General features: G+C 41.1%; 1 protein-coding gene across 5 annotated transcripts in view; it reads right to left on the bottom strand.

The window, feature by feature from the left end:
* The window catches only part of LOC103289977 (rab GTPase-activating protein 1-like), a 438,759-nt gene that overhangs the window by 79,809 nt on the left and 346,401 nt on the right, over nucleotides 1-12,549 (bottom strand). For all 5 annotated transcript variants that reach the window (XM_054712112.1, XM_054712113.1, XM_054712115.1 and 2 more), the window contains one exon: nucleotides 1,567-1,695. In XM_054712112.1, the coding sequence (XP_054568087.1) occupies nucleotides 1,567-1,695 (129 nt within the window). The remainder of the gene's footprint in view (nucleotides 1-1,566; nucleotides 1,696-12,549) is intronic.

Below are 12,549 nucleotides of genomic sequence, written 5' to 3'. Positions count from 1 at the left end.
TATTTCCTTTCAGTATTGATTTGTACATTTTAACATTTAGAATTTACTTTAAGTTAAAATTCAGGAAAAAAGTGTTACACCAAAAAAGTGTTACGGTGAGTTTGGTGCTCAAGTGCAATCTATGTCAAAGTACATTTTAAGTAATGCGCTTAACAAGTCGATGGCAACTCTATCTTCTATTGCTCAGTCCAAAATCAGTGGAATCCTCTTGACTCCTCTCTTTCTCTGACACCCACATTTAATCACTGGTTCTCTTTAAAAAGATACCCAGGTTCCAACCACCTCCATCTCTGCCCTGTCTCCATCCCCACAGTTATCACCCTTGTTTAATCTACCATAATTTCTCTGAGTATCACGGCAAAACTCGGTCTGAGTTTCCTATTTCTATTCCTACCTTCCTACAGTCTGTTCTCAACACAGTGGACATTGTGATCCTCTGAAACCTCAGACAGAGCATACCACTCTTCCACTCAAATCTCTTCCCACTTCATTCAAAGTAAAGCCTAAATCCTCACAATGGTTGACATTTCCCGGCTCCCTTCGAGCTCTCTAACTTCCTCTCCTATCACTCTCCTTTTCATTCACTTCGCTCCAGCTACACTGGCCTTTTTGCTGTTCCTCAAACCCACCAGGCATGAGCCAACCTCAGGGCCTTTGAACTAACTGCTGGAATGGTCCTTTCCTAGACATCTCCATGACTAACCCACCTCCTTCACCTTCTCAGTGAAGTCTACTCTAACTAAAACAACAGTAACTTTCTCCTTCTTCACTGATCCCACCTTGCTTATTTTTCCCTACTTTTTATTTCTTCATAGCTATTTATCCATTTCTAACATATTAAATATATTCTTTAGTTATTATGTTGTTCACTCTCTATTTCCTTAAGCAAGAAAGTAAGGTCCATAAGACCTGGGATCCTTGCCTGTTTGTTCAGAAAGAAATGTATATTAATATCATGGTGAGGTAAGAAAATTCCCTAGTATAGTCCCAAGGTAAATTGGTGCCAAATTAAAAAAAAAATGACCTCTCACCTTGATACTAAAACTTTCTGGATAGATTTCTATTTCAAATTATTTTATATAATGTGTTTAGTTTTATCAGACATATGATAAGAAGCAATCTATCCACAGTATTTGGCAAGTGTGGGATGCGAATGGACTGATAAAGCCTCAAAGCTTTCCAAGTCCCTTAGAGAAAGGAAAGCACTGCCTAAGCAGAATTTTCTTGCTTTGTCCTAAATAATTTTAAAACAGATGGTAAAAGCTAAATACTAGGTCTTCTGCCATGGAAACCACTATCACAGCAGCCCATTCTAGAGTCTTACCTATAAAATAAATGTTTGTCTCCCTATTGTTACTATCTGAACCTGCCAATTTTCACTCTAAATCATACTAGAAGGTATGGCTACTATATACTTATCAGCCTGACAAAAAAGTCTGGGAGAGACTAGTTCACACACACATCACCTTAATCACAGTCAAAATCCAGCAACATACACCGGGACCGGGTTTACATAATTATGCATTCAAGTTCCACCTTTATGACATGTAAATTTGTGTATCTTACCTTGATATTACAAGCCTGCTCCATCAATCTTCTTGCATTTTCCTCTGCCCTGTATCTCTTTGGAAGCTGAACTCTGAAGAACTTTAAAGCCCCTTCGAAATCAGCCTGCAGAAGATCTTCCTTTGAGGTCTGCAAAATAATCACCCAGATCATCACGACATCTTAGCCTGCATTCATGACACACGTGTTGAAAAAAGAATTTCTATTTTCTGAAATGCACTTTTTACAGCTAATATCTAGGTTAGTTCTAAAACATTTTAGAAAGAGATTTCTAACCTCTTGACTCGAAGTTGAAATAAGTCACCATAAATCCTAGAAGCAATATAAGAATTAATTAACATGCTAACATATTTAATTTATATTGCCTGAAGATTTCAATGGTGAATCGTTGCAATGCTAACGAAGTTACAGCTGTGAGAGAAAAGTTAATGCCAGGGGGGAAAAATTGAAACCCTGGGACTAATCTGTGACTTTTCGGGCATTTTACAGATATTACTACAAAGCTTGCTGAAGACACAGACAATGCAATCAGAGCCCATCCGAGTTACATAATAAACACATAATTGGAGGATGGCTTTTCAGCAGCTCATGATGGAAATAAGAAATTGATCGAATACCTTAAAGAATGCTATGGTTACCAGAGGGCAGGGGGTTGGAGAGTACTAAAGTGTAAAGGGGACCAAATATATGTGGTCCCCTTTACACTTTAGTGAAAGATTACTTGACTTTGGATAGTGGGCACACAATGCAATATACAAATCATGTGCCATAGAAATGTACATTTGAAACCAGTAATAATCTCATTAACCAATATCATCCCAATACAATTTAAAAAAGAATGCTATGAAAAGTAAATGAAGTAAGCCACTTAACTACTGAACTTCTTATGAAAACTACTGTTTGCAAATTTTACTTCCTTAAGAAATAACAACCACTTAGAAATAAGTACATGTATGCACAGAAAAAAGACTAAAAGGAAATGAAATAAAATTTTTCTCTGGATAGCATCATGCTTGGGTATTTTTTTAAAACATATTTTGTTGTATTTTCTGCAGGAAAAATTTTGTAATAAGAAAGACATTAAGTATTTTAATAAATAACTATAAGTGATTTATGGAAAATACCTGATACAAATTATAGATTCAGGCAGACTCAGTAACATAGAAGTAAGCCAAAAAGAAATTAGATGTTTTAAGAGTCAGTACTTAATTATCCAAGACTTCAGTAATAAAATGAGGGGAAAAAAAAACAAAACACAGAGGCTAGGAATCATAGAACTAAGCACTAGTTCAAAATATTACTTTATTTAAATTTAGAAGTACAATTGATTAACCATTAAGACTGCACTGAAAGAGTATAAGGAAGTCAGAGAAATTCCTGCTCTGAGTTGCTGGGTCTGAGTTGCTATCATCACCTCTGTGGTCCAGGCCATTGTTATTTCTCAGGTGAGCCACCACAGTAACTTCCTAACTGGCCTCCCTGTTTCTACTCTTAGCTCCCCATGATCTACTCTCCCCATGATACCCCTTCAGGTCATGTCACGCTTCCATTTAAAGCCCTACAAGGATTCCTACTGTGCTCAGAATAAAACCCCATATTTTCAACATTTCCCACAGAACCCTTCATAATCTGCCCCCATTCCCCTCCATCTTGAACCACATCCCTCTCAGGCAACCTGGCTTTCTTTCTGGTTTCTATACATACCAGGTTCATCCATAACTGAAGACAACTGCCCTAGCTGTTCTCTCTACCCAGAACATTCTTCTCCCAGCTCTTCATAACACTCACCTTTTGCTTTCCAAATTTTCTGTCATAAAATGATTATAGGAAATGTGTTTACTAACTACATCTTCCAAGGTAACACTACTTCTTTCATTTGAATAGGTTACATAAAAAGATTACCTGGACAGTTAAAAACACTTAAACAATTCCAACTTCTATTTCCTTCCATGTAGGTAGAAAGAAACAGCCAGAGCTCAAAGGTAAATGGGATGTTAATGTATCATCCTTCCCACTCTCCTAGTAAGATGAATTAAGTAAATTGTTAGGTACATGGTAGACACCACATTCATGTATTCCATGGGTTCATAAAGGCTCCACTTTATGCCAACCCAGTATTTTTTAATCAAAATTTATACAATGCAGATTAGAAAGTGGGTTCAGGACTTATTTTGATATAAACTTATTTTTTTATTTGGGCAGCATCAGAAGTCTACACAGCAATCTCTCTATCTGGGACTCTAACTTCTTTGAAGAGTTATAATCTCTTTCCAATGAGCCATCTTTTATCCCCTGCTCTTTAATTCTCTGCTTAGAAGTAATGTTTTTTAAAATTCCACAAGTTAAAACAACAACTAGCATGTAATAGACAGCATAAGAAATTTAATCAAAATTGAACCTTGACATGGCTACTGAAGGGACTGCTAAGCATTTGCCTGTATTCATCCATCCTCCTTTGCCTGAGAATCATTTGGATTCACTGTGCACAGTTCCTGGAGTATCATATGGAAAGTACAGCTAACACTGATATTAATATATCACGATCTGACAATGACTACCCATGTCATATAAGAGCCAAAGGTGGAAACATCTAGAGGGGAAAGATTTTGAACATAAGTAGAGTAAAAGTTTTTCCTCTTTCTCCAAATTTCACGCACTTACAAGAGTGTGGACTCTGGCTATGTGCCTCAGCTGATACCATTTTGAGTGTGTTCTTCCCACTGAAAAATTCAATGCTGGAGCTTCACATTTTAAAGCGATTTTTTAAAGGAGGCAGGATGAGTGGAAAGGAAGAATTCTGATGTTTCAGTGTCATCTCTCAGTGCTTCTATCCCAAACCTCTGTTCCTGGATGGAAAAATCTTTCTTTAAGGGTCTCTGATAAGCGGCAAATTCTAGGTTAGATTATCTTAGGGCATTATTTGAAAAAATATCTAGGCATGATTATCTTTCTCACCTTTGCTGTTTTCACCACAAATTGGCTTTTTTTCCCTTTAGTTATATAGAGTGTCTAACAAGATTTCTATACAGTTGAGCAATATTTTTGGAGGTCTGAGACATTTGGAAGCACAGGCTTTAGAAGATGGAACCGTTACTTATCTGCTATCAAAGACACCTATGTCTCTTGTTTTGGTATTTTAACTTCAACAAAGAAACATTTATTTGGTGAGTCTACCTACAGAATGTACGCCTTTTGGTAATATCTATAATAATAAAAGCATAATATGCTAATTAGACCGGACGTCCTTCAGGAGGCCTTCTGGATGACCTTCCAGACGAAGCCAGGGCTGCAAGGGAAGCCCGGGTCTCGGGTGCCAGAGGGAAGCTGGTGCCGGCAGCTGGGGGAAGAAAGGACTACTCTTGCATGAATTTTATGCATCGGGCCTCTAGTTTACAATAAAGTCCGTGGCACCTGATTTGTTAAGGGTAGTTGTTCTTGACTAGGGTTACCTTTGATGTGCTTGGTGTCCCAGCAGGTTGAGGTCCCTCTGTGAACCAGGGAGCAATAACTAAGGCTCAAAGTCCAAATCTATAACACCGTCTAGGTTAATCTCCTTTTATTTGAACAACTTCAGTAAAAAGTTAAGTTGTCTTGCACACAAAAAACTACTGGGATCTTTAAAGCAAAATTAGGTATGTGAATGTTTTTAACTCACACACGTTCATGTGTAAAACATGACAAAAGACCTAAACTCCAGTGCTGGCCCTCTTGACTGGTACTAGAAAGATGGCAATATTGCATGTGGCAGGATTCCTCATAGGCCCATCCTGGGCAGATGAACCATCGATCCCATATCATTAGCCAGTCCAATTAGACAGGTCGGAACAACTGTACTTCCCCCAGTTCACGTGCTAAAATTTGAGCAGTAACTCATTGGATAGCTGATCCCATTCACAGCCATATTGCTAATGAAAGGGCATGTGATTTGCCAAGATGTAGAATATCCCATTCTACGAATAAACTTTAAGTACAACACTGTATAACAACATCAGAGATTTCCAAATGGCCTCTGGACAACTTGGCATATACTTCTCACAGGTAATGTATGTGACACTATGACCTAGACTCTGAATTTTATTTTATTTATTTTTTAAAAAAAATATTTTATTGATTTTCTACAGAGAGGAAGAGAGAGGGACAGAGAGTCAGAAACATCGATGAGAGAGAAACATCGATCAGCCGCTTCCTGCACACCCCCCACTGGGGATGTGCCCGCAACCAAGGTACATGCCCCTAACCGGAATCGAACCTGGGACCCTTGAGTCTGCAGGCTGACGCTCAATCCACTGAGCCAAACCGGTTTCGGCTAGACTCTGAATTTTAGAGCCTAAAACAACCCAAGAGATGTACTTCCTCAGATGGGCAACCAGGCTGACTGCACAGTTGCAACATACAGATATATGTGACCTTCCTAACCCCTGGAGCTTGGGAACCTAACTCCCTGTGGATTTTATCATTAATAGTGTGTTTTAAACTAGAGGCCGTTTAAATTAATCTCTAATGAAGATTTGAGTATGAGAGACATGCTTAGTTATCAGTTTGTTTTCCTTTAAAACACTGAAAATGTAAATGCCAAAAGGAGGCAGCCCCAGATTACAGAAAGTTACCAGTTCAAGCCCTGGTAACACAAAGTTGTTAAGAATATGGAAATGTATTCGGCCAAAACCAATTCCTCAGAGATGCAGAGAATTTATAGAATATATGTTTTAGCACTTCTTAGTGTCAAAGCTCCTGAAATACCACACTTTTTATTTCACTTAAAATTTTTATTTCCCTTAAAAAAACACACCTTTCTAATAGAATCATGAACCTTCAGTTTTCTCCTGTATTAAGAAAAAAATATGATTCAGGAAAACAAAATCCAAATGAGCATTGATGACCTCATCTGGGCATTAAAACACAAATATTGAGTTCTTTTTCTTTCTTTTTTAAATGTCAAAGTAATGATATTTCTCAAAAACACAGCCCTCTCCCTATAATTGTATGCTATGCTTCCCATTGCATCTATCTTAATCTTGGAATGATAAACAGACTCTCTTCAGGGTGAGAAATCCATTATGGACGTGGCTGCCTAACATGTCTGTTCTGATTATGCAGGAGATTATATTTGTATGCAAATAAGTATGTGAAGACTGAATTAATAATGGTAAAGATAAGTATAAACAAAGATGAGCTATGCTGGAGGGAAATATGTGAGAGAAAAGAGTTAAATTCAGTCGAGTCAATATTATACTTCTGAAAAGACTCAAATGTGAGAGAACCATAATGAGGGAACCAGCAGAATGGTATTAAACTCCATTATATAAAACAGACAAAGCTAAATTAGTCTTGTTCAAATACCAAATAATAGTTTAGGACTACTGCAGCCCAATTACATTAGAGAACAGATGCTAGGTGTAGTTCTCAAGCCACTAAAAAGAAACCTTGCGCCAGTGATTGTGGGTATTAATTTTAACCCTTGGTAGGAAGTGAGGAAAGGTGATTTTTCTCTTGTTCAGGAAATTAAAAAAACAAGCAAGCCAGACTTCCCAGATCCACTGCACAGACTCAACAGTTTTAAGCTCTTTCATAAATACACAGTTTGAACATTCCGGGAGAGAAATGTACAATTTCCGACCCAAAAATTTTTATGGGGTAAAATTCCCTATCCTCTCCCCCGCCCCCCAAAAAAAAAAAATCAAATTGGCAATCAAATTGGGGAGGTTAGAAAGCAAACCACACACAGTCCAGATAGGTAGCAATAATGTCTGTGATACAATTTAACCCTTTGGAGACATAGGCACAGGATGCCTACATCAAGCTCTTGAGTATTCTGCTTTACTGCTAAGCCGAGCCAGCCAGAAAACCATTTTTATTTATTTATTTATTTATTTATTTATTTTGCTGCCACAGAGATAATGCCACTACTGTGCCCTGGGCTCTGAGAAAAGAACTGTCTCCTCTAGCCAATTAAGGAGTGGACCAGGCTGGGTAGAGCCCCTGGCCACAGCTACTCAGCACTTCCTTCTCGGTTGAATGAGAAAGGAGGGGGAAAAAGACTGCAAGCTCCTCCAGGACACTAGGAATCCTCCCGGAGGGTGGCAGCTTCCCCCCAAATGAAGTTCAATGAAAAACGGTCTCACCGCCAGAAGCCGAGGCACAAACAGGCGATGCCCCATCCCCAGAAGTTCCAGCACGCGACACGCATACTCATTCACCAGCTTGGTCCTCTCGTCGTGCATGTCCTGGGACTTTTTGACAGGAGGTGTGAGCTTAGCAGCTGGGGTTGGGCAGGGCACCCCTTGTTCCATGAGTAGTAAGTAGGTATCCAGAATGAGCAAGCTGGAACTCTCATCCACAATTTTAGGAGGTGTAGTGGGAGGGGAGTCTGGCTTTGGTCTCCCCAAGAGCAAGCACAATCCAGTCCGTTCTGGGAATTGTCAGCTAACGTCTCCACAAGAAAAACATTTTGGCTAAATTAGCCACGGTGCAAGAGCCCCGAAGTAGACCAGAAAATGAAATCAAATACAGCAATGGAATGCAAGAAAATGGCCAAGAATGATGTAGGAGAGTTCAGATACATGTGTCAAAATGTACAAGCTGCTTAGAAGGGTCTAGTGTGTGTGTGTGTGTGTGTGTGTGTGTGTGTGTGTGTGTGTGTGTGTGAGAGAGAGAGAGAGAGAGAGAGAGAGAGAGAGAGAGAGAGACTGTGCCTGAGTGTTGTGTGTGTGTGTGTCTGTGTGTGAGCAGACAGCAGCAGCAGTAGCCAGGAAGCCAGGGCAGTTGTGAAGCTGCAAGGAGAAAAAGGATGAGCTCATTGCAATCCTTGATTCGTGACAAGCAGCGCTGCTGCTGCCGCTGCTGCCGCTGCTGCTGCCTCTTGCTGTGAATCAGTAATGAAGGGGTAGGCAGGCAGGGAGGGAAGAGGAGGAGGTAGGTGAATGAGCATGCAGAGCGCGTCTCCGGGGAAAATGCTGTAATAAGAAGCCAATGGCGATCGTTGGACAGATGTGCTTCCCCTCCCTGTCCACCTTCAATCAGTGTTTGTCTGACAGCTTATGCTGTTGAATCCTAAACCCACAGACAGATGAACTAGCTTCTCCTAACGTGATGGTCACAAAAAAAATCAGAGAGCCTGCCAGCTAAGATGCTGACCTTTATTTACTCTTGCTTTCTAATGACGAAAACAGGTAAAAGTCTGATTTTATACTGTGTATTCAAAGTGGGAAGCTCCAATCCTTGTTAGATTACTGAAATCTCTACTGAAGAGAGGTTTAGAGCAAAATGATAGAGTATGGACAGAAGAGCAAGGATCCAGCATCTAAGAAATGACACACCCTCCACTTGACGTGTTTGTGTAATAATAATGACTCTGCAATGCTAGGATGTGCAGTATTTCAGCATTATGGGAAGGCTAGCCACGATTAGAAGGAATTTTTTTTTACAAATACACAATGTGATAAAACATAAAAACCTACAATATAATAATAAGAGTATACATTTAAAGAACTACTGATGTTGAGATTCTCAAAGCAAAAATAACTTTCTTAAGTCATAGACCTTGACACTCAGTTAATGGTCCAAAACACTGTTTTGATAGACTGGTCAAATTAATCCTTCCCTAGTCATATTATAACTGGGAACTGCCCCTAGTTTAAAAAGTTTACAATTAAAGTGTTATATTAATTTACTTGCTAAAAATAATCAGTTGTAGCCAGATGAAGGCAAAAAGGATCATCTTAGGGACAGTTTCTTAACTTCAGCCCAACAACGAACCAATATGGATTAGAACACTGGGGCGGCAGTTCTGTAGCTGGTGTCAGGGGAGCTGCAGCATGGCACAAAGTGGCAGGGCTGAGAGCAGAGCAACTTCCTCCTGAGCCTTACTTCATACTCTAACAAATACAAGTTCCAGATCTCTGCAGGTAACAAAACAGAAACATATTTATCATTATATCTCTGTGATCTTGGTTAGAAAAGTAGATTAATTATGGAATTGGGTTAAAGGGAAATTGCCTTCTTAACAGAATATTGTTTGGTGTCCTTTTCTAAAACCTCAGAAAAACAAGTTTGTTTCATTAAACATTTAAAATATTAGTTAACAAAATATTTTAAATAAGATAGTTATATGTGGCGGTCAAACCTTTATTTCTTCCCAAAACAATTTCTTTAAAAATCATACAAAGTGAAGATTTTATTGTAAAATGATCAAAAGCAAGAGAATATTATATATACTAGACGCCCGATGCACGAAGATTCCTGCAGAATGGGCCTTCCTTACTCTGGCTGCCGGCACAGCCTTTGCTCTTGCCCAGAGCCGCCTTTCCGCCTTCCCATGCTGCCCAGAGGCCTGGAGCGGCTGGGGTGCTGCGAAACACCTGCGTTGTCGCGATGGCGACGACGCAAGTGTCCTGCCCCCGGCCGCTGGGTGCCTGTGTATGCAAATTAACCCGCCATCTTTGTTGGGTTAATTTGCATACTCACTCCTGATTGGCTGGTGGACATTGCAAAGGTACAGTCAATTTGCATCTTTCTCTTTTATTAGTGTAGATAGCTATGATAGCAGAATCCTAAGTAATGTGACATCGTTAGACCCTAGAAAACATGTTTATCCTACTGATGAGAGAAAGGACTGAGACAGCAGAAAGTGAAGTGCTCACAATCATAAAATTTGTCTGAGGCAGAGCCAGGAAGCCAAGATCCCAGAGCCCAGCTACAGAGAGAGGAACCCGGCGTCCCCTGCACTGTAACCTACTATATTTCAGTGAATGGAGCCATTTAAAAAAACCTATCTTATTAGGAAGGCTGTGCTCCATCACTTCACTCCACATGGAATTGGTCTAGAGCCTGTGCCTGCTATCTGGTAAGAAAGAATCGAAGGTTCATAGATTTGAGTTGAGAGGGGGCTCCCAAAAGCCTGCCTGAGAACAGTTCCTGCTAAACACACACTGTGTAACAGAGCACAGGTGCCTTCTCAGTGCTCAACTGAGAAGCACCTTTTCTTCAATCAAACGGCCACATCCTTGGCAGCTCAGCCAACTGTCTACAGAAGAGCAGCCTTCTCCAAGCCATGTCTGAGGTGCAGGCTGCACAATGGAATGCTCTCCCGCTTCACCCGTCCCTTTCGCTGGGCGGTGTGCACAGGGCTCCTCTGTTTCCAAGCTCACACAGAAGGCAGGCATATGTGTGAGAGCACCTGTTCTTTAATTTTCATCGATCAGGTTAAAATTACAACAGACTCTAAACTATTCCTTGATCTTCTCAAGCTAAATCAGCATTTTACTTTTTATTTTTATCTGTATTTATTGTCATTGCTGTTAAAAATAATGAGGTGCTGCGTTCATCTTGAGAAGTTGTGAATTGCCTCTAACTTTCTTTCCTCTGGTCCATCGCCAGTTCTCTGTTAAATGTGCTATCTCTGGCATCTCTGTGTCACGCGGAATGCTAGGTGCAGTTTAAAGGCTGTTTCTGTGAAAAATAATATTTTCAGTGGAGTTATATGGGTCAGCCTGTGAATTTGTTTCCACAAAATGCATATGTCAAGATGGGGGCATTGTCTTTTTGTGAACAGACAAGTCCATGTTCTGAAATAAGATGGTAAGACACTTGCCCAGCCCAAGTGGCTCAATTGTTGAGCCTCGACCTATGAGCCAGGTCACAGTTCAATTCCCAGTCAGGGCACAGGCCCGGGTTGCCGGCTCGATCCCAGTGTGGGGCATGCAGGAGGCAGCTGAGCAATGATTCTCTCTCATCATTGATGTTTCTATCTCTCTCTCCCTCTTTCTTCCTCTCTAATATCAATAAAAATATATAATTAAAAAAAAAAGATGGTAAGACACTGTACAGCCATACCATTTCCTCCTCTGCCTATCTTGGTTTCAAATGGATTCAGAAGAATTTCAGAAGTAGCAAAATAGTGAGATTTGGGGTGATTCTTCCTGTACATTCACTGCGGGGGATCAGCTACCTCTGCACCTCCCTTATGAGTTCAGCACTTATGTACCTCAGTATTGCCACGGGCTGTCCTGCAGGCTGACAGGAACACGTGCATACAGTCTTCCTGCCTGGTGGGCTCCTTTACCTAGCTCATACTCATGTTTCCCAAGCAGGGCTTAACAAAGCAACTTATACATCGCAGATTCCTGCTAAATATTTAAGTGACTAAAAGTATCCTATCTAATAATAGACAAATATGCAAATTGATCATACCTCCGACACCCACAAGCCATGCCCACAAGCCACGCCACCATCCAATCAGAGCGAGCATGCAAATTAACCCAAACCAAGGTGGCTACAGCCACAGAGAGCAAGGTTTCCTAGGTAACAGAGGAAGCCAAGCTTTCTGCCTGCCCTGGGCAGGCCTAAACCTCCACTCAAGCTACAAAGTTTCAATTATAGAAGGTAAACAAATTCAAACAAATGGCAGCAGAATGGAGCTTGAGAGAGCAGGCCAGGGTTGCCGCCGGCAAAAGGGGAAGCAAAGCTTTCTGCACACCCTGGCCGGGCCCACCCACTTAAGGCAACAAAGTTTTAATTATAACCCCAACACAAATGGCTGCCGGCTGCGGAGGGAGCCCCAGGCTTGGCTCCGCTCCAGGCTACAGTTTCAATTGTAGAAGGAAAATAAATTCCAGATACCAGGGCCTCTGCTTGGGTTGCCAGGGGGCATGGCCGGCCTGCAAACCACCACAGGCCCCTCGCTCAGGCCGCCCCACACCCCAAGGGAACCCCCACCTGATCCCAGAATGCCCTTCAGGGCAAACAAGCTGGCCCCCACCCCTGTACCAGGCCTCTATCTTATCTAATAAAAGAGTAATCTGCAGATTGATCATCACTGCAACACACAATATAGCTGCCCCCATGTGGTCAAAGATCCTGCCCCCATGTGGACACAAGATGGCCACCACAAGATGGCCAGCAGGAGAGGGCAGTTGGGAGGCACCCGGCCTGCAAGGGAGGGCAGTTGGAGGTGATCAACCCTGCAGGAGAGGGCAGTTAGGGGTG

The sequence above is a fragment of the Eptesicus fuscus genome, chromosome 22 (assembly GCF_027574615.1).
Source record: "Eptesicus fuscus isolate TK198812 chromosome 22, DD_ASM_mEF_20220401, whole genome shotgun sequence".
Classification (NCBI taxonomy): domain Eukaryota; kingdom Metazoa; phylum Chordata; class Mammalia; order Chiroptera; family Vespertilionidae; genus Eptesicus; species Eptesicus fuscus.
This window is presented reverse-complemented; position numbering and strand designations above follow the sequence as displayed.